At 39.6% G+C, this 22946-nt stretch overlaps 1 protein-coding gene across 1 annotated transcript in view; it reads left to right on the top strand.

The window, feature by feature from the left end:
- DOCK8 (dedicator of cytokinesis 8) overlaps positions 1-22730 on the top strand; it is a 66717-nt gene extending 43987 nt beyond the window's left edge. Inside the window, exons 29-46 of the mRNA XM_068422030.1 lie at positions 542-724; positions 1358-1493; positions 2089-2176; positions 4787-4883; positions 6157-6291; positions 8138-8290; positions 9376-9534; positions 10309-10409; positions 10847-11039; positions 15683-15826; positions 16730-16861; positions 17620-17754; positions 18289-18378; positions 18834-19070; positions 19697-19840; positions 20873-20979; positions 21853-22020; positions 22667-22730. Coding sequence (XP_068278131.1) covers positions 542-724; positions 1358-1493; positions 2089-2176; positions 4787-4883; positions 6157-6291; positions 8138-8290; positions 9376-9534; positions 10309-10409; positions 10847-11039; positions 15683-15826; positions 16730-16861; positions 17620-17754; positions 18289-18378; positions 18834-19070; positions 19697-19840; positions 20873-20979; positions 21853-22020; positions 22667-22730 — 2466 coding nt within the window. The remainder of the gene's footprint in view (positions 1-541; positions 725-1357; positions 1494-2088; positions 2177-4786; positions 4884-6156; positions 6292-8137; positions 8291-9375; positions 9535-10308; positions 10410-10846; positions 11040-15682; positions 15827-16729; positions 16862-17619; positions 17755-18288; positions 18379-18833; positions 19071-19696; positions 19841-20872; positions 20980-21852; positions 22021-22666) is intronic.
- Positions 22731-22946: the final 216 nt, after the last annotated feature.

Raw genomic sequence — 22946 nt, 5'->3', positions numbered from 1 at the left:
ACTCCTTTACCATAAGTAGTTCCACTTTTTCTCCCCCATGCCTGTTTCCATTTCCACACCCAACCTAGTCTCACTTCCAGATCAGCAAATGCCACTATGACTCCCCCTCTGCCTCACTGTTCAGGTCTCACCTGAATTCATGGATCTAGGACTCAAGACACTTCTTTTTGTCTCTCTATATCTTTCTTCATGGTTGTTTTTATCTTCTGTACAATTTGGCTGACACAACTGCATGGCAAGAGGGGACCAAACAGTTATAGAATCTTTCTCTACATTATTCTAAGGAAATTAAAATACAAGCGTCTAGCAAACAATGCTCTCGTGCTTCTTTCTGTCTTTCACATGCATACAACTGGTCCTGTCGCTAATTACACACACATACATTCAAAAAATACAATCAGTATAACCTGGAAGAGGTTAAACTTACTGAAGTCCAGTCCTGAGATTTGATTTCACTGTAATTTAAATAACATTACTTCACCTGAATGATCTCCCTCTTCTTTTTCATCTTTCAACTGACAATTACTTTACCTGCTCCTAGTCCTACAGACAGAGTGCCACATTAGGTCCTGATACTACTCGCAACCTTTTGATCTGTTTCCTCTGGATCATGAAAAATGCTGATCAGAATCTAATACAGAAATGGATTGCAGACCTTCCATCCATGCAGTTGAACATGATTTTAGACCTCCTCTTCATTTGTGTCTCATGCTTTGAGTACAAGGTAAGTGAAACATGGCCTGATTTTGTTGGCCTGTTTTGGTTAATTTTTTTTTCCTTGGCTTCAGGCTGTCTAGGGGAAATTTGTTACATGAGCTCTTGTCTAATCTATGCTACAAATGAACAAATTAATTAAAATAAAATAACTGACACTAGCTTTCAAGCAAAATGCAGCCAAAACCTTTGAGGAAGTCCTATGAAGTTGGCTTAAATTGGTTTATTATTTCCCTTTTCCTGGGGATTTGAGGGATGGCTTTGGTGGGCAATATATTGACAGCTCCTGTAAGTACTGGACAGGAAAGGGTCACTAAGGATAACCCTTTAGTTAAGAGCTGGGACTGGACATCAGGACTGCCCTCTCTGACAGGGTCTATCTGAAATGGATCAAATACACTCTCTAAACTTTAATTTTTCTCTCTGTAGCGCTGATCTATGTATTTGTGTTTATTAGCAGTACATGTCCTACCTCTTTCCTCACCTGCAACATTTAATTAGCCTTTTTGTATTAGTCAATCATATTCGTTGTTTTCTGCCCCTTCTGCAGGTCTCTACTGGTGTGTCTGGTTCTGGGGATGTAATTTAGACTTATGTCCAAAGATGGAGGCATTGATGTTGATTACTTTGACTTTACTTTCAGGGGAAACAAAGCTCAGATAAAGTTAGCACCCAAGCACTCCAGAAGTCACGAGACGTTAAGGCCCGATTAGAAGAGGCTTTACTGAGAGGTGAAGGAGCCAGAGGAGAAATGATGAAGCGCTGCAGAATACCAACTGGTACTTCATACCCCTCTCCCCCCATGTCTTTTGAGAGGATCTCAAGAGGTTGTAGACATAAATGAGTTTGTTGGGTTTTATGCACACTCCCTATTTTCATCCTTATATTTTTCACCCATAGTCCTTTCCCTTGCAGACCTTTCTTGGTTTTGCTGTGGATAAAAATATCATTAGCTTTCAACTATCCAAGGTGTAGCTAGGACTGAGCTCTTCTCAGGTAAAGAATATGAGGCCAACTAAGAAGTTTTAAGACATTCTGAGAAATTATGTTAGTGTCTAATCAAGAGACAAGAAATGCTGTCGAAACTATCAGCAAGAACAAATCGTTCATAGCAAAAAAGGTTGTTTCATTTAATAAATGGAATAATTTGTGTTTTGGTCTTTGAAAACATTTGAAAGCACGCTAATGTTCTAAAAATCCTAGATGAAAAAAATGATGTGAACCTGTCCTTTTACTAGAACCCTGAGGCTGTAAAGTTGAATGGTTTTAGTTCTGACAGACTGCTACAGACATGTATCTCCTTCTTTCAGTGAGCAGTCAGACTTCAGGTGTCCCCATTTGCTTTAATCTCACTGATATATGTTGCACTTTTAGGGAATGACAGATCAGCGGGGCTAAATGAAAACTTGCGCTGGAGAAAGGAGCAGACTCACTGGCGGCAAGCAAATGAGAGACAAGATAAGTAAGTCATTTAATAAATACATATTGCTTTTACTAGAACCAAGTTGTTTGGGTTTTTTTATGTTTTATTCTTTCTCCTAGGATGATTTGTTACAAAATCAGCGGTTTCAGTCCTTTCTCTCTTCTGTCAAAGATAAAGATGTCTATGTAGCAGAAGAATCCAACTGTTGCTACAACACAACAAAGAGATTACAAATCCTTGAATGAGAAATTTAAATAGTTATCTGTATATTTTTTCCTTCTAATTAGCAGTATGGTAAACACTAGTTATTGATACAAGTTGTATAATATACTCCACAGAGGCTTGCTACGACGTTTATTTTGATATTGCTATGGCTTCTCACTGTATATAGTGCTGTGGCGTAAGTTTTGCCACATCAAATCAGTTGAGCTGGGTTTGATGTGCTATATTAAAATTGAGAAGAGTTATTATCAGGAATAGGGGAAGATGAGTCTATAGTGAATATTTTTCTTGTTGCAGGTTTTAAGTTATGATGTCTCAGTACATTTCACCTTAGCAGCACTATATGGTAGTAGACAAGTCAGTGTCTAGGTTTATGGAAAACTGTATTTTTGGGAATGATGGGTGTTACTAACAGCATTTTTGTATGGTATGCACTGTTTCAGTAAGCGTGGAACTTGTTGCTTTTCCCTAAAAGAGATCTGTCATTCATCTATAGATACTTGCTTGAATTTTGACTATCTGAACAGGCCACTGTGTGTCAGATAGAGACAGTGGCCTCTCACCAGTCCAGCTGCTGTGAGCTCCGTTGATATCCTTCAACATGTGTGAATTTGAAATGAGAACACTGGCATGTGCTATGTGCCAGCTATGTTGTTGTAGCCTAGCATTCATCCATGATTATCACATCATACCACATACGTTTTTGAACACAAGATTGTTAATTTGGAATTTATCCAAACTTTAAAAAAAGAATCCTTCCACCTTCTGTGCTAGACTGGAAGAGATCCTGTGTGAATATTCTTATTTTGCCCTGAAAGCAGCTTTCTTTCTTGCTGCCAGTTTCATTGAAATCAGAATAAAACAGTCCTCAAGTAGCAACTCTACAATATCTCTTTACAGTAGTTCAGTTAAACCACTTAAAACAAAGCTTCTGGTTACATAAGTAAAACTCTGCATGCTGTCCAGGCCTTTCTGTTTTATCCAGCGTTCATCCCTGTGGTATGTGAGATCTTTGCTCTTATCTTTTGTGGATCCCTTTAGTGTTTATGTTCCGTAAGTAAGGAGTTTGCAGGTAGTATGTGGTACAGCAGGTTTGCACAGGTTGCCGCTCAGCCTGCTTCTCTTTGAGTCCAGCATGCGTTGGGATTGTAGTTGCAGTTATAGGCTGCGTATAGTGTCAGAGAGGATCCAGTCAGCATGGTTAATGTGCAAGGCTGAGTGGTTGGTGGAAATGGTTCAAATGGCTATGCTGTTTGCTTAGTTTGTTCAGTTCTTACTCATATTTAGTGATCCCTGGCTTGATTATAGCACCAGCCTTTTGGCAGGCCCTTCTGTTCTTCGTTGCTTTGAGTCATTGTAATTAATAACCATGCAACTGCCCTGACTTCCTTTCCTAGCCCTCCCCAGAATTATCTGGTTGTGCCCAAAAGGATGGCTCTTTATTTTTGTGGGTTTCTTTTTGGGTAAGACTCCACTGAGCAGAAAAGGTAAGTGAATGTAGCAGAAAAGCCACAATTTTGAGTCTCTCAGAAGTGTGATTGTAAGGGCATTGTTCCAGCCACAGAAATGCACCTTAGGAACTTTGGCCCAAGTCAGAGCAGCTCTGATCTCAAGCTCTGGAGAGCAGCTTCTGGCCATGCAACAACCCTTTTCTGAGTCGGTTTAGGAAAAAGAACAAAGCCTTCTCTCTGTGTTTCTGGCATAGGAGGGGTGTCTGAAAATACACTTTTGTTAGAAACTGCACCTATGCTTAGAGCACTCAGCTGCAGAGGAGCTGTGTTCCAGACCTTGTCCTTAAGTCTCAGCTAAAAGGGTATCATGCATTGCCTTACCACCACTTTCTGTCTTTTATAAATGTTTCACTCCTCTCTTAAATGGCCTGGGGCACTGCTGTATTGACCTCACAGCTGTTGGACCTTATGTTGTCAACAGTTGTCAACAGTCTCGAGAATCAATGTTTTAAATTGCCTACATTCATCACTGCTGCTATGGCATTCAAGCAGTTTCCCCTCTGCCCAAGCCTGCTATTTTTACTTATTTTCTGGAAATGTTAGATCAGTTTCCTTTTATTCCATTTGGGTCTTGGTATCCTGCTACAGGCAACGCATTCAGAAATCACTGCATAGCTTTTTGAACAATTGAACATGATATTGAGGACAGTGTAGCCATTACAGAGATTGCTATTAAGGAAGCAGAAGCCAGAGGCGTACTTTTAACGTGTCCTCTTTGGGACTTGTGTTCTACGATCTCAGCTGTCCTCATTTGACTCCGTAGTTCTTAAGAAACACCTCTGAACACTGTTTTCATTGTTTGCTTTTACGGGTTCGTTCAGAATGGTATTTTTTGTATTTTGGCTTTGTTTAAACAGCAGGCCATCTAACTCTTGGGGTACTCTCTGCAAGCTTTAATGAGAACTCCTTTTTGCAGGACAAAAGCTGAGCTAGATCAAGAAGCTCTAATCAGTGGAAACCTGGCAACTGAAGCTAACCTGATCATTCTTGATATGCAAGAGAACATCATCCAGGTGGGAAACAGCAGAGCTAGCTTAGTACCAATCCCTGCTCCCTCAGAAGCCAGTGGAAGCAAGATTAATTTCTCCTTTTGTTTCTTAGGCAGTGCAAAAAGTTTTAATTAAAGATCTTCTGTAAACTTTTATCATCTTGAAGGGGAAAAAAAAGATGAAGAACAATTAATCCAAAGATGAAATTGCTGCCTGCCTTTTATTGTTGCCACAAGCCCCTTCTACTGTAGGACATTGCACTACTGTGAATTAAAGGGAAATCTACCACCTTGTCTTCAGTAGATGTTGTTGAAAGCTACTTCCACTGTTTCACTATGATCCTGGAGTTTGGAGAGGATGAGGGAAGAAAAACCTTCATTTATGTTAGGAATATCTCTGAAGATATTAGTAATTTGGAACTGGTCTGCTGTGTGCCCTCTGGTCATACTTGCATGTATGATCCTGTGAGACAAAAAGATTTAACCTTGACTCCCACAGAGTGCTCAGTTCAGGAAGGTATCTTCCACCTGCATGGAGTCCTTGTGAAAAGAGATATGCCCCCCTAGAGCAATGTAATGTGCAGAACTTACTTCTAGGGAGTCAGGTGCAGTAAAATTTCACACGTCCTTTAACAGCAGTGAAACCATGGTAGTTGACTCTGCTTAGATGTGGTCTCCTGGTTTAGGAGAGACACTCCAAATTAATGGGTATGGGAATACTACTGTTGGAGGAACACGCATATTCATGGATAGCAAGGAGAAAACTTCATTCTTGAAAACCTGTTAGTAGAAAAGCATTTAGCTACTAGACTGTTATAGTACTGGGCATGATTTTTGCATGACACTGCTCATAGCACCTAGTCTCCCCACTATTTGGGTTGAGGGTTTGATCAGAGCATACCAGTATGCCTGTTTAGCCTATATGCCCAGGAAATCAGAGCACGAGGAGGCAAGGGCAAGGATGGTGCATGCCCATCACAGGATCACTTCCTGATCCAAAGTACATGAAAGATTGAACAGAAGGTAGACAGATCTTCAAGAGGCACTGCAGAAGCTGGCTGAGCTTAAAAATGCATTGGAAGGTCTGTGGATATTGAGAAATGTTTGGGATATTTTCCTGATCACTACAAAAGTGTTTTGAAATTCCTCTGAAACAGATGTTAACAAATGAAAAAACTGCAATCTCTAAACTCCTGGATGTGTCTCATGGACAGGAGAGCAGAACTTCGGTTCCTATGTGCCAGTTCATTGCTGAATTACCTCGTGCAGTTATTGTTGGTTCTCTCCTCCATGTGTAGGCAAGCTTTGCGGCAGAGTGCAGAGACAATCTTTTGGGAGGAGTTTTGAAGGTCCTGGTAAATTCTCTTGGCTGTGATCAGAGCACCACTTACCTGACTCATTGCTTTGCTACACTCAGAGCACTCATTGCTAAGGTATGCTCTTGACATACTTCTGTTTTCATGCTTCCAATCAAGTTATTAGAGCAGCATTTCTAGAGCAGAGCTGTGTGCATTCACTTCCCACTTTTCCTTTGGCATTTGTTAAATATGTTTTGCATATGTAAATACAAATGCCTATCTATAGGGATGTTAGGGGACTTCTACAGCTGTTGTAAGATTTTTTCGTTAACCACACAAGTTGGAATAACTGAATCTGAATAATCTTGTGGGTTTAGTAGTGTTCTCTTAAATATAAAAGATTTACTAACAAAATGGTAAAAAAATCCAGCCATTATATTTCAAATACATTCTAATTTTAATTAGGAATCTGAATGCTAGGGATTGCTCAGAGTCCATAAAGTCAAAATTAAATTATTATATCATCAGGACTAGTTTCCAACCAGTTGGGCAGGAAATCAAAGCTAACTCATCAGTGATCAGGGGGATAGTTCTAGGTTTCTACTTCTAAGATAGGTTCCAAAATTCTAAGTAGATTCTAAGATGTTAACAGATTTCATCTTTGTTCTGCCTGAAAACAAAGCCAAATCCTAACCTTTCTTTCATTTCTATAACACCAATTAAAAAAAAACTAAAAATGTATATGACAGAATTTGACCCAACAGTTTTTATAATATGGGTCATAATGGGTTAGGTGCTTCATGAGGACTCTCTAAAATCTGTTTGAGATTTATTCTCCTACAAAGAAAAGCAGTTCCACAAAGGAAAAATCCATGAAATGTTTTTTTCCCCTAAACTATTCTAAAATGCAAATAACAAACAGGATACTCCTGTCCGATTACTGCCTGTCTGCTGTTAAATGCAGATTGGCTGACAAAGCCTAATTACAAGGTAGATAGCTGAGTAGCTATGAAACTCATAATTATGTTTTCATTGTACTTTATCTTTGAAAGCTAACTTCCAATTACAATAATGAATTTTGTGAAGCAATTGTTATTCTCACTGAAATAGGTGCTAGTTAAGCTGACTCAGTTCTGTATTTTATGAAGCAATCATTGCAATTATTTCTGTTACACTGTAGGTGTATAGCTGTTGTTTTACAAATAAAAATGATAGAACCCTGTGCCAGCAGGCTTGTAATATAAATTAGACATAAACCAGTGAGATAATGGAGTGAAGAAAGGTTTGAGAACTGGGAAATGGCCCTGCAAATGAGAAATAATATCCTATGTTCTGCTCACACACCTTTATCAGTCCTATGTATGTACATATGGTACTGGTGCATCTGTGCTGTCTACAGTGAGAGTTTCTTAGTAAAGACCTCCTGCCCCCTGGATTTATTGTCTGCTTGGTGCATTGTGGAGATACTGTAAAGAAGGGTCTGGCATGAAAGCTGGGCAGTGGAAGTTTTGTGGCACGCCATAAGAGGAAGAACGTGCTGGAAGGCTGGAGAAGGGTAGGGTGTTGATGCAAAAAGCTAGTAATTGCTCCTTATGCTTAAGGAAGTATTTGCATGTTTCATCAGCAATTATATATTCTGAAAATAGCAGCTCTCCGTGTTGTTAAGAATTTTGCAATATTTGATGTTTTCAAAAGCTCCTGGAGCTGTGAGACTCAGAAATTTTTTTATTCTCTCTCTTTCTGCTGCTCTTTTTCTAAACACAAAGACTATTTTCAAACCTTTTTTCTCTGTAGAAAAGCTTGAAAATGGAACCTATAGCATCACAGGAATCAGAAGTCCAAATAAAAAAAAAAAGTATAAAATGTAGTTTTTGCAAACTTTAGTCTTTGTCTGAGTCCTGTGATTTTTCTGCACTGAGCTAGTAGTGTTTTAATGGCCAGAAACAAGAGTAATGAATGTTTTCTTCTCTGTCTCCCTTAGTTTGGAGATTTCTTGTTTGAAGAGGAGGTCGAACAGTGTGCTGACCTGTGTCAAAGAGTTCTCCATCACTGCAGCAGCAGCATAGATATTACACGGACTCAAGCCTGTGCCACTCTTTATCTCCTCATGAGATACAGCTTCAGCTCTACCAGTGTAAGATTTTGAGAACAGCAGTATGTTTTGTGACACCTTTTTTTGTGATCAGAAGTTGTGATAGCAAATGGAAGGCATCTGCAAATAAATAGTCCTATGTTATGTTGTTTCACACATTTGAGCCAGAAGAAGTGCTAAAAGTATAGGAAGAAAGTAGTTTTAATTATTGTTCATTGTTTTATTTAGGGAAATGTGACTTTTTCTGCAACATCTGTAAATGCATCTTCAAACAGAACAGCACTAGGCCTCTGATAGCAAGGACTATAAAATGCATAAGCAGTACTCTTCATTTTGTCATGTTTTTTTTCACTCCTGTGTGAGAACTACTTAAACTTAAACTAATTCTATTCTAATACAATTACAACCTCAGTAGAACTACTGTATGCTTGTATTAATGAGAATTCTTGCTGGCTCCTTGGTCTCAGGACAAGGCTTTGATTTTTAACCACAAATATGGAGCAAAATACGTACATTATGCACATAGGTTCACAATGTCCTATCACGAAAGGACATGCATTAGCATTTTGGATAGCATCTGATCTTGCAGAGCATTTTCTTTCCTAGTTGTTACTTTAAAAGTCTTGAATATGTGAGAAGTGTTGGCTTTGCAGGAGGAAAATGTGCCTCTGAGACACCATGATCAGCAAGGTATAGTGCATCACTCAGAGGCACTCAGAGGCACTCAGAGGCACTCAGAGGCCCTCAGAGGCCTTTTGCTTCCTAGACTTGTGTCCAGAATGTTTTCTCAGTCCTGCTTCCTCTTCTTCTCTGTGGGTGGCCTGATCTACACACCCACTGGCCTGTGCAGGGGGGTAAAGAGGTGCTTCTGCCTTCCCCTTGTCTCAAGCAAGTATATGTATTCCAAGGTACAGGCAAGTCAGAATTAGGGAACTTTGGCTTAACCAGGTAGAACAGAACTGGCTTTGATGCACCAGAGGCCACTCATCTGAGTGGTGAGTTTAATGCAGTTAAAGTGGGCAGGAGAAAGTGGGTTTGGTTTATACAGTAGACAGAGATATGTGAACTGATACGCGTGGTTCAGTGCAGCCATCATTCTCTTATGTTTTTGGTTTTTCTTCTAAAAGAATTTTGCAAGAGTGAAGATGCAGGTGACCATGTCACTAGCCTCTCTGGTTGGCAAATCACCCGAGTTTAATGAAGAATTCCTTCGACGATCCTTACGAACCATCCTAGCCTATGCAGAGGAAGATGTGGATATGCAGACAACTTCATTTCCCATTCAGGTCAAATCTTTTATGGTATCTGTGGCTTTCACATAGGAGTGTGCTTGGAGCAAGTCCTAGATCTTAATCTTCCAAAGCAATGAAATTAAGGATGAAGGGGTTATCACATGAGTTTATTTCTAACAAAATGATAAGCGGGGAAGAAGTGGAGGACATAATTCCAGAAAAAGAACTCTTAAGGAGTTCCACTGAAATCACATTACAGGTGAATCATCTCTTAGCTTTGTGTACAGCTTTCTTCTAGACCCCAGCAGGAACTGTATCCTATAAGGGCTTCCCAAGATGGAATTTGATTCATTATGTTTTCAGACAAGTAGCACCATGGAAACTTCTCTCCATTTTCAATTCATAAGGCGCAGCAGCAATAATGAAAAACATTTCAAACCACTGTCAGATGCTTTGCTAAAATTTGTACAGTAACTCAGCTTGTGCTGAAGACTTACAAAAACATCTGCTTTGTTATTGGATCACAGATCAACTAAAGCTGAACATGAGCACACAGGTTTGATTTTTTTGTTCAGAAGTAAACAGATCAAAGAATTCCAGCTCATTTTGATTAATGAAAATGTGTGTATAAGATTTGCTACATCAGCAGTCTTTGCTGCATTGAATAGAGTTGGAAAAACATATCTTGTAGCAATTCAGTATCCTGACATTTCCTTTGGTAAGAGGGACTAAAAGAGAGTAACATTGTCTGGTGCAGATGCTGTTCTTTTTCTAGAATGGAAAAAATAAACACCTGAGAAATGCACGTTGATCTTTTCCTTACTGCAGGTAGAGGAACTGCTGTGTAATCTGAACAGCATCCTGTCAGATACAGTGAAAATGAGAGAATTTCAGGAAGATCCGGAGATGCTCATGGATCTCATGTACAGGTGAATCTGTTTAGAATTGCTACTGAGGAAATTCTGCAGTGAGGTGAGCACAAGAACTGTGCATTTTAGGGACAAGTTGTGGACAAACCCTCCAGCTGTTCTGTTTGTGTACATTCCTGCTTTCGCACAGCTGATCCGTCACAGGGGGCCCAGGCTGTGGGACTAAGCATGTTGCAGTGGAGCCACTGGGCAAGTATGAGAGACAGGGACTGATGAACACTGAAGAGTCTTGGGTTCAGCAGTTTTGCTCTCCTCATAGCCCCTGTGTGTCCTCTCTATCCCTGCCTAACCATTTCTTTTGCCCTGTGCTTAGTGAATTATACAGAATAAAGAAAGATGTTTCCTTCCATTCAGCCCAGATGGAGAATTATAAAGGTTCTTTCTGTTACTTGAGAAGAAGTGGTCATTCACACCTCCTTTCTGCCCTGTGTTGTTAGAATTGCCAAAGGATACCAGACATCACCCGACTTGAGGCTGACTTGGCTGCAGAACATGGCAGAGAAGCACACCAAGAGGAAATGCTACACAGAAGCAGCCATGTGTCTGGTCCATGCTGCAGCGCTGGTGGCAGAGTACCTCAGCATGCTTGAAGATCGAAATTATCTCCCAGTGGGCAGTGTCAGTTTTCAGGTAAGAAAAGGCTCACAAGTTCTGACAGTAAAAGGCTGGGATGGCCTGTTCTGGGTTGTGTATTCCTCCTTGTGTTAAGCAGAGCAGAAGTGTATGTATGGGGAGGAAAAGTTACAATGGCAGAGTATCCACCACCACTCTTGGTAGATTGTTCTGATGATTTATGCTTACTGATAAAAAATGGTACTTTAGTGTCTGGCTGTCTCTAGCTTCTATTTCCAGCAGTTGGATACTGTAATCTCATGTTTGCTAAGTAGAACCTCTCTATTATCACAGGCCTTTTCCTAGGGCTCTTACTTATCAGCTGTGACAGGTGCATCTTTCAAACTTCTTTCTCATAATCTAGATAATTAGAGCTACTCAGTTCTTTTAGGCATGTTCTCCAATCTTTTGACTGTCCTCCAGTTACTAACCAACACCCTTTTGACTGATGAATGACACAGTCACTGTAGTCTGTATGCAGTCACACTGAAGTCAAGTAAAAATTCCCATAAGTTCTTTAAGCCTGGGTCGTATTTCTCAGTGTATCTCTCCAAAGACTCCACTGGCTCTTTTGGCATTGTTGAGCTCTTTACTCAGTAATACGTTGATCTTTTCCAGAGAGTTTTCTTGGATTTTGTTTTTCACCCGTCTTTTCTACATCCCATAGATGAAAGCATAACTCTCTGTTGTTAGTTCGACATTTTGAAATGCAGATATTTATACATAGTTTATCAGATTATGCAGTTTTGGTTACCCTTACCTGAACTGACTTTGTGTGCAAATTCAGTGATTTTACTGCTTTTTTTCACGCATTATTAAAAATAGAAATGGCTGAACCCTTAAAATGTTCCTATGTGTTGATGATTCTTCCTTTATCATTATTCTCTAAGACCAGTGAAGACCATTGTTTATTTACAGAGTGTTTGCTGCAATGATTATGAATCATTCCAACTAATTAGTGGAAATGTTTTGCAGAATTAACTCATGTTATATAGACATCTACAGTTGGGGAATTATTGCCTTTATGAGACTGTAATCTCTTTAAAAGTATCAGGTTTCTATAGTCTAGTGTTGATTCAGATTAATTACAATACCTTTAATTTTTTCTTTAGTAAAATTTCGTAACAGTATTTCCACCGCTTTGTCCTGAATGTAGACTGATAAACCTACCACTATCTGCTTATCTTGTTTACTTTTAGAAAAATGTGGTCCCCAAAGCATATTTCTTCCTCTGGAACTTCCCCAGTTTTCTAAAACATATGGCAACTCAGTATTCACTGCCTGAATACCCTTTTGCTTAGCTCTTTTAAACTGTTGAGGAGCATATTTTATGGTCCAGGTGATTTTGAAACAGCTAATGCTAGTAGTTCATCATCCCTTGATATCACCATACCACCTGGGTTTTCTTACTGATTGTACCACTTGGCATTTTGCATTCAATTTAGTATGTTGGCCATTAGTATTTGCAATTTCACCTTAGCAATCAGGTGATGGACTAGTGTTACTCTTAAATTCCTTTACTCTTGAGATAGCTTTTTACTGGCTAAACTTCTGGTCATGGATTTATACTTCTGCCATTTTGCATCCCTTGTCAATTTTGTACACTTCCTAACTTCTAAATTCCATTCATTACTTCTATTTTCTTCTTTTCTCCCTACTGGTTATATACTATTATCATTTAGATATAGGTGAAATCTGCATTCCCTTCCCAATGTTATCCTGCTCCCAGGCTGCCTTGAATGCTTGTAATCTCACACACTTGACCCTAATGCAGTTCCTCCTTCCATTGCTCCCAGATTATGCTGATTGCCATGAATGGGTATGTTTCCAGTTATTTTAGAGAACTGAAATCTATTCTACAAGGCACTAGGCAAGCAAAAACGTAGAAGTTTAAAAGCAACAAATCAGTCTCTCTCATCAAAATGCTGTGTAAATACATGTTTGCCAAAGGAACAGTTGCTCCACAGGAGAGAGGTAATGAAATGCCTTAATGACCAGAAACCCAATTACACAACGCTTTATCTGACAGCATAATTTTGAATTTCAGTTTGCTTAATAACAATAATTAACTATAATAACACTTTGCATTTTTACAAAGTCTTTCAAGAGAAGAGCTCCCATTCTTTACAAACAGGTTTGTGTTTTGTAGCACCTGGGCAGATCTTGTTCAGATGACCTTGTTAAAAGAGAAAAACACCACTCAGACTGTCTCAGCTTTACCTGGAGTTCCAGATCTCACTCACTGACTCCTTCTGTGTCCATTTCTTTATTTAGCTCAGATATGAAATTAACTAATATTGGTGATATGTATTTAGTTGTGGAATTGAGGGTGATAATAATGTGCATTAAAAAAGATTATTCTGGATGAGCAGAAGTGTTATCTCTTTCTTACAGATGACTAAAATGAGGCAGCAAAGGATTAAATCAGTTGACCTAGGTCTTCTGCAGTGACTCTTAGCATCCAGAAAACTGATTGTCAGTAGAGTAACACTTTTCCTTATACTGTGCCAGACAAAACTGTATATGCTTCTCTCTGTGCAATCAAAACTATTCCTCAAAATCAGAACAGGATCACTTTCAGTGAAATTCCCTTTGAGCTTAATTTGTGTTTACACTAAATCCCTTTTGCAAGTGATAAGGTGGACTTAGAGAGAGTATGAATTGCATACGGACTGACTTTAAAGCTACTTTATATTACCACAGACAAGGACTTTGTGTATTTGTCTACCCGCTGAGGCACTGGGCTAGTTAGCCTGGGCTCAGGATAGCCTAATTTGACTGTGCTGTTTTGGCAATCTAGGTTGCAGGCTACCCAAGCCATATCTAACATGGTGATAAGGGCTGCGGATCACAGTAAAGCCCCTTGAGTTTACACAAGGGTTTCTTTTCCTTAAAGAAAACTAGGCTTGTGAGGTCCAAAATAATTGCCCATGATATACATGGTAACTTGTGTATTGCCTTGATTATGTAAGCGACATATAAAGTTCTTCAATATGAAAGGCAGATCAAGGCAAACGGTGTGTGAGGCATTCCACTTTGCAAAAGATCATGCAAGCACCAGGAATACGTCATGAAGACTCTCTCCAACTAGAGTGTGTGGACTGTAAAATATGGAAATACGTGCCTGATGTTAGTTATTACAGGCTTAAAGGCAAAGAAGATATAATTGGTGTCTGCAACTTTCTTGGTTACTTTCATAAATAAACCACTCCTCTGGACCCTTTTCCCTTTGCTACAAAAAAAAAAAGCCACCAAAGGCCACATGCTATTCTGTGAAAACTTAATGGCTACTGTTACAGAAAGGGAAAACCAGAAATCGAGCTGCAGCATGGGTTGTATGAGTTGCTCTAGGTATGTGCGAGGGCGGCTAGCTCTGGTTGAAGTAGGAGACTGGTAGGTAAAAAGTGGCATGGGTTTGCTAAAATGTGCTGCAGTTTTCCCTCTGGTTGAAACTCAGACGTATTCTTAACTCCTGTGAATGCTGTCCTGAGCTTCGTGCTCACCCTTCCAGGGGAGCTGACGTGATGTGCAGACTAGGCACTGTGATGGAAGCATGGTTGGAGTAAATTTCACCCATGGAGAAATAAGTACATCCACAAAACCCAAGGGGGAAAGTCAAATGTTGCTAGTGATGTGTCATGCCAATTCTTTATCTGAAATCCGATCAATAGTAACAGCCGTCAGTGTCTCTGCCATTTTATAAAGATGTCTTTAAGGACTCAGCTAGCTAGCCAGCTGGCATCTATCCTGCTCTCAGACAGATTGTCATTGCCAATTTCTGCTTAAGTGAGACACTATGACACTAATTTAACTCCTTTTAATTACTAGCAAATCGAAGCTTAGCATTTCTGCTGCTGTTGAAAGTTACATATGCTAGTTCCATATCGTATGTACACATATTTTAATGTTAATTTTCATGTATTTCTATGTATTATAAAATTGTTAATGTTGACTCTATCCGGTGTCACTTACTCAAAGGGATCCTGAAGAACTCTAGACATTATTTCATGGTCTAGAATCTCAAAGAGTGACTGACACTGTGTACTTTATCTAGTTTTATTTAAACACACAATAAGATCAGTAACTTTAACAAGAAACCGAGTAAATTCTGCAGGATCAAGGTGTAATATGGCAGAGGCTGAAATGAGAAGCAGCATTCAATTATTGCAGTTTTTAGACCAATATTGTCCTTCTTCTCCTCTGCTTGCAAAAGTCAAATCAACAACTTGAAAGTTCCGCTTCTTCAAGCAGGTGGCAGGAGGTCCAGGGTGCAGCTTGGAATTTCCCACCCCAAGGCACGAGCAGCAGGAAGGGCACATTGGTTGTCACCCCTGCAGCATGGGAGATTGAGTTCATTGCAGCTTCATGGAAATCCAGCCACCAGAGGGGGGCCAGTTTGTGACCTACAAGAGTCCGCCTTTTAAACCTGAGGCGAGAAAGTTCAGGATTCTTGTAGCAAAACTCCTGATCTGCCATCTGCAGAGATTTATGATGTTACATTTGCTTCTAAATGGAATTTAACTGTGTATCCCCAGGCTGCACTTGTATAATCTCATTCTTCTTCCTGTCATGTAAATATGTTGAAACTGTTTCTGCCTGGATCTTTATGATATTAGACTATTGATCTAGGTTTCTGATTTCTCTGCTCTGATGTATTTTAGAATATTTCATCCAATGTGCTGGAGGAATCTGCTGTTTCAGATGATGTTTTGTCTCCGGATGAAGATGGTATATGTTCTGGGAGGTATTTCTCAGAAAGCGGCCTGGTAGGGCTGCTGGAACAAGCAGCAGAGCTCTTCAGCACGGTGAGTGAGGGCCAAAATCACCAGGAGACGGAGTGGGGCTATCTGAGCTAGATCCATAGCTTATTTTCCTGCACATGAGGAAACAAAGTCTTACTGCTAACCCAAGCTCCACAGATCTGTCCCACTGCAAACAAGAGGCAGAGACACTGAGGCTGACGAGCCCTCCTTCAGCCAGGTTGGCTAAGCTAGGCTTTTCAGGTAGCCTAGCTCAGCCATATATCCACCTATGCTGTGCAGACTGTAGGCATCATCAGCAGAAAGCGATTGTCCCAGGCACGAACCAAGCCTTTTGGATGGTATTTTCATGGGATAGTACATTTAAGAAAAACGTTTTCCTTAAGCTATAGATTTTAGAAAGCATGTGAGAGTTACTCCTGTGCTTTGACACAGCATACAACCACCAGCCTTGCAATCTACACTTACCCTGTAAAGAGTCATGATGTTAATACTCAAGTAGCTCATCATATTGATGTAGTGCTAAAGAGCATATATGATTTAGCATCTCTGAAGATACCATTTGCGTTCCTTTTGTCCAGATGCAGGTCTGGTTGCCCTGAACCACACAGGCTAAATAAATACATTTCCTTCTGCTCACCTGAGTTTCTAACTCTTCTAGCCCCTAAGTAGAAACCATGTGCTTTACACAGGAATTTGGGCTTGAGAGCCCAACAGATCAGAGATCCAAATTATATCATTTGTTGTTTGCAGCTCAGAACTACCCATTTACTACTACCAGTTTTTAGAAAGCTAAAACAAGCAACATACATAGCAGATTAAAAGATGAGTCCCATAAATCCCCTTTTCAGCTAGGCCATTAATGGAGATATAGTTTCTTTTCAGAGTGCATGAGGACTCATTTATTTTATTCTATTTTTTTCCCTTTTTAAAATTTTTTCTTCCAAGGGGGGATTGTATGAAACTGTGAACGAGGTGTACAAAATTGTCATCCCCATACTGGAAGCACATCGAGACTTCAGGAAGCTTACCTTGACACACAGCAAGCTACAGAAGGCCTTTGACAGCATTATTAATAAGGTACTCATAAGGCAAGGCACTGCGAGCAAGACACATGGCTGGGTTGCACTGTTTGTTTAAGACTGGTGATAATAAAACTATTCATGTGAAATAGATCCATTTCCTTTTTCTAATAAAAGCTTCTATCTGCTTTGGCCTATCTACAAAGGGTAGTGTACAGTGAAAAAAGGCTCTATGCTCTCTGTAGGAAAAAGCATAGAACTGGTTTAGAGTTACAGAAAAATAGCTGAACAGGTCAAACTTAGAATAAGAACATGCATGATTCCACCTGGGGCATCTATTTAAGAAAGACAACTTTATTGTCAGTTAACTAGTTTTTCAGTTATAAAACAGAAGAAATACAAAAGGCTGGCTAAATACTCAGCACTCATACTGCCCCTTTCCTTCTCTTTCTCCAGAAGAATCTTATTGCTGAGTCTAGTCAGTTTCAAATTCTTATCAATTTTCCTTGCAAAATTTTAACTTTATGAACGTGTATCCAATGGAATTAAAAAACAATAAGTTATTTTGCTTTGCAAAAGTCACTTCATGATTAGCCTAAATTTTTAGTTAGATTTAATTTGTATGCTTTCCTTCATTAATATGTGCTTCTAATCCATCAGCACTGGTGATACATAGAACTGGCTCTGAAATAGTGAAAATGTAGGATTAGTGGGTTTTCTTATACATCAATTGGGAAAAAAAAAGGCATCCAAATACTACAACACTGACATAAACAAATAAATAATTGTAATTTCCTCTTTCTTTTTATCAATTAGGGTCAAAAGCGAATGTTTGGAACTTACTTCCGTGTTGGTTTCTATGGATCCAAATTTGGGGACTTGGATGAACAGGAATTTGTTTATAAGGAGCCTGCAATTACCAAACTTCCTGAGATTTCTCACAGATTAGAGGTAAAGAAAAAAAACATTGTGTTAATGTGATCTCCAATGTTATGTTATGCTTTCTAATGAACCTGCACAGTTCTAATAGTATTATTGCTGTATAAAAATCAGTAACAAACTGACCTGTACTGTAGGTTATTTCCTTTGTGTATATCATTTCCATTGTAGCCCTTTTTAAAGTATAATGAAGAAAGTGATCCATTCTCTTGAGGCCATGTCTCTTATATGGGCAGGCCTGTAATATATTGAATGATTTGATTTGAGCATGCCAGATATTCGCTTTGGTACCTTTTCAGCTTTTTCACAGAACTTCAAGGTTCCCTTCTGATCACTTTACCTTGAGTTCTGCTTTTTTGTGAGCAACTCACACTGATCTTTGTTGGAAGATGCCTTACCCTGGCCAGCTGTGGTTCATGATGCAGTATACTGACTGTACAGAGCCCAGAAATTGTCATGGTTTCTCCTTTCTCCTAGAGTCATACAGATCATTAGCATTGTATTAAGGACTAAAAACACTCTGGGATAATTCTGTTTCCTTTCCAGGGATTTTATGGACAGTGTTTTGGGGAGGATGCTGTGGAAGTGATTAAGGACTCTGCTCCTGTAGACAAAAGAAAGCTGGATCCAAATAAGGTAGGGAAAGTACTACTAGGAGTGTTGAGTGCTGCATCACAGAAGAGAAAGGAAGAGGCATGGAAGAGAAAGGAAGAGAGGGGGGATCCCCTTGAAACCTTTATGTTCAAACATTAAGGCACCAAAAATACTCCTAACTTGGCTGTATCTCTGGGCCCAGGAATGTCCGTAAAGCCTCTGTGAAAGGCTGAGTTTAGTAGCTTGTCACAGAGTGTGGAAATTAGAAGTTCTGATCAAGGGTCCCAGCTCTGGCTCTGATTCCCAGGGTTAAGCTGTGCCCTCCCCAGAGACAAGTTTTGTCAGCTTTGAGGAAGAGAAGGAGCCCTGAAGGATTTGCTCTGTGCTCTTCCAGACCATGCTTAGCCAATGTGAACTATAGGATATTTCACATATGCTGTTCCTTTTACACTTCTTGGGTTGTGAAGTACTGTAATGGTTCTTCCCTCTTTTCTTAGGCATATATACAAATTACGTTTGTGGAGCCGTATTTTGATGAATATGAGATGAAAGAAAGGGTAACCTATTTTGAAAAGAACTTCAGCCTCTGTCGGTTCATGTACACTACACCTTTCACCATGGATGGGCGCCCCAGAGGAGAGCTTAGTGAGCAATACAAGAGGAACACCATCCTAACCACAATGCATGCTTTCCCCTACATCAAAACTAGAATCAATGTCATCCAAAAAGAAGAGGTAATTGAGTTTTGAGGACAGATCTAATTTCTCAGGGGCTGAAGGAGTCTCTGGGTGGGAAGATTTTCAACTTCTATGCTTGGCAGAAAAAAAAGAAGGCTGAATTTCTCAGACTCTTATAAATAAGATTAGCACAGAATGGGTAGACAAATGCAAGATGGGTGTTTACTATGGAAAAGAGAGGATAGTGAGTGTTTATTATTCTTTTGACCTCCTGGTTGTAATGCTATGTAGGAGGATGTGTGGAGCTCTGTTTATGGCTGTACTTCTAGCTGATAAAGCACAGTCAAATAACTAAATTGGGCTCAGAGCAGGTTTAGAGACAGGGAAGCTTTGTAAAGGCAGAAAGTGCAAAACCATTTCAGACATGAAGTCAGTAACTTAGTAATGAATTTATGCAAACAGGGAGTCAGATACACGTTCTATTCTTGCAAATGATAAGATGTCAAAGAGCTTTGGATCAGATGCAGCATCTGCCAAGATGACATCTAGATTGAACAGTCTTCCTGGGTTTCACAACTACTGCTTTTGGCATGAGAGAATGATAGTGGTATTGCCGGATTTAGAACAGGTCAACTGCATTCATGATTCAGATAATGACGCACCTTTCCTTCCATTTCCATTAGTTTATTTTAACCCCAATTGAAGTTGCTATTGAAGATATGCGGAAAAAAACACAGGAACTAACTGCAGCCACCAGCCAAGAACCACCAGATGCCAAGATGCTCCAGATGGTTTTGCAGGGCTCAGTTGGAGCCACTGTAAATCAGGTAAGGGATCCAAATAATCCAGATGAAGAGTTTCTGCATACTTTTCTCATTGTGCTTTCTTTTTCACTCTCATGTCTTACACTGGAAGAAGTACATGTAGTTGGACACAGTCACAATGTGCATTTAAACTTCATCCCTTGATATTTAGTAATTGTATAGTGTTCATTAGGTATGCTTTTGGTGAAAGTGCTCATGGAAGTGCTGTCTTGGTTGTAGGTGCAGAAAGTCACAGAAGCCTTGCAAATGCATCCAAAGATTTTCCATTTCTAGCACACTAGCCATGTCAGCCATTTTGTTCACTCCAGGTGTATCCTTTGGGAATGGGAATAATAATAACAATTCTGCTGTGCAACCACCACAGACTCACAGTTTCACAGAAAATACATAAAGTCAAGGTCTAAGTGCCCCAAAAGAAAGATGAGATGCAATTATAACATAAATACACCTGCTAGTAAAAAAGGCAATTAAAAAAAATTAAAATGAAAGAATGAAGACATAACTGAAAGAAAACTTGGCATTATCCACAATTTCACAAAGCTTGGTTTCTTTGCTGAAAGCCTAAATGCTCTCAGTTTCTCCAAATTCTTCATCAACCAAAGACTCTAGTCTGAAGTAACATACTGTTGTAAGCTTTGGAAAGAGTGGTCCTTTTCTGTGCTGGGCTTATTTAGCTGCCTTTGAGTCTTGTAATGACACACATAGAAGCTGCGTTTCTCTCACATAACCATGTTTGGCCGTAGAGCTGTCCCAGCTCTTCTCCACTGAGTAGACTATGTCTGTTCCCTTTTTTGTGGGGCTGGAGGAGAAGTAAAAACAGGAGAGGGTAAAATAGGATGGGCAAAAACGCTGCTTGCCAAAGGAAAAATCGGGGGGGAAAGGAGCAAAAAATTATCCTGTTATGGTGACTATACGTAGTTTTCGTTTCTTTCGTAATTTCGCTCATGAAATAACAAACAACTTAACCAAACATGTGGCCTGTTTTCACTTTAAGCACCTGGGTTTTTTTGACTTTTCCTGTGTTATTCCTATAAGGGACCACTAGAGGTAGCGCAAGTGTTCCTGGCTGAAATTCCAGCAGACCCCAAACTTTACCGACATCACAACAAACTGAGGTTGTGCTTCAAAGAGTTTATAATGAGGTCAGTAAAACAAAACTGAAATGCTGAATTGCATCAATAAAGCCAATAATCGCACTAATGCAACGATAATATGACTGTGTAATTAATTATGCAGGTTGGTATTGTGACTTATGGCATCTCACACTTTAACCACTTGGTCCAGACTTGTTATCTCTGCTTCGTGATCAGTGCTTTGGTAGGCTTTGCATCCCAAATGGGAACAAATTTTAACACTTCAAACTAATTATGTGGAAATTAAGATCTTCCATTTGTTTTATCTTTTGACATTTTACAGAAATAAAGCATTTCAGACTATTGCCTTGATTTTTTTTTTAATAAAATGACATTTTTATGTAGGAAGCTGTTCATAAGAAACATCTGACCCTGTCTGTCAAGCAGACACCTTGGCAGTGGTAGACATATATGGCCTTTGCTTTATATATGCTTGTAAATCTTAACAAGCATAATCACATAGAAATATATTAATCTCTGTAGTCCAAAAAAAGCATAATTGCTAAAGGATAAGTTTGAGTTAAATAAAAATGAGCCCTATGCAGAAAGCAGAAGATGCAGCCTCTACTGTCTGCTATTGTCACTACATCTGTTTACTATAAGTAGGCAGGTAGCTCAGTATTCTGCAGACATTAAATTTGTTTTTTATTAGCTGCCTCATGAATTTCTAATGTCTTAAAAATATCACCTCAATTTGTGTACTTGGAAAAGACCGAGGTTTCTTATTAGTTCATTATCATTTTGGACTTGACAAGTTATCAGAGGAATGCCTAACCCAGAGGAGCAGGATCCTTGGCCATTCAGATTACCTAACATTAACTTAGTGAATTTAACTGAAGTAGGTGATACATATCATGCCTTTTTTTCTTTCCTTTTGCCTAGGTGTGGTGAAGCAGTGGAGAAAAACAAGCGCCTCATTACTGCTGACCAGCGGGAATATCAGCAAGAGCTCAGAAAGAACTATGGGAAGCTGAAGGAGAACCTTAGGCCCATGATTGAGAGGAAGATCCCGGAGCTGTACAAACCTGTAGTGAAAGTCCATAGCACAAGGTACAGTTAGGGCAGGATTATCTGTTGTAGGTATACAAAAAGATGCCATTTTTGAAAGGAAGAAAGGCAGTTTTACTGGCAGCTAAAAACAGGCCATAAGAGACACTGCCAACTTCATACTTGATTGAAGGAGTCTGCTGACTTCCACTGGAGCTGAATGTAGTATTAACTGTGTTTCTCAAGCTGCTCATTCCTGGGGTAGAGGATTTATGTCATTTTAATGCATTGTTAGAGGAGACTTCCCCCTCACCCTAATGAAAAGATATTGGGAACATCTTGCCATTTCTGCAATGTCTGAAGCCAGGAAGGAGAGAGAACAGGTAAGTGTTTGTTTTGAACATATGGCACCACATGGTGTTAGCCAGCATGAAGTAGGAGTGATCCTTTAACTCCCAGATAACATAATCCAGTTTAGTCCCATGACCAAGACAGAAGAGTCTTATGTTTTTTACTTATGAATATATGCTTCTTCACAAAGCCAGCGTGTCCAGTGTGGGGTGGGAGCGGAAGAAGGAATATGCCTCTAACCTGCCAACACATAACATGTTTCAGATGATGATTTGTCGGCTGCTCCTTTTCTCAAGGCAGGTGTTTCTTGGATTCTTTTTCATTTGCCAGCTTTGTTTATGGATTTGTTTCATTGCAGGGAATCTTTTCGGAACCACAGTTTTAGGAAATACGATGCCCAGGCTTCTTCACAAAGCACCTAAGAACGAGCTGCTTTGGCCAAGGAAGAGTTTCATGCTGCAAGCCAGAAGTGATGGGGTATTCAACATCTATGAAACCAGAAATCTCACAAGACAGTGTGTGCATTTTCTGGACAGCATGCAGAAAAGCATTTACACACGATCACTGAATGAAAACTGGGGGATGACTAATCAACCATATCTCATGAGGGCTTGGGAAGGAAAAGGGTGCTCTTTAGA

This window comes from Nyctibius grandis, chromosome Z, assembly GCF_013368605.1.
Source record: "Nyctibius grandis isolate bNycGra1 chromosome Z, bNycGra1.pri, whole genome shotgun sequence".
NCBI lineage: Eukaryota > Metazoa > Chordata > Aves > Nyctibiiformes > Nyctibiidae > Nyctibius > Nyctibius grandis.
Note: the sequence above shows the minus strand (reverse complement) of the source record. Positions and strands in the feature narration are given on the sequence as shown.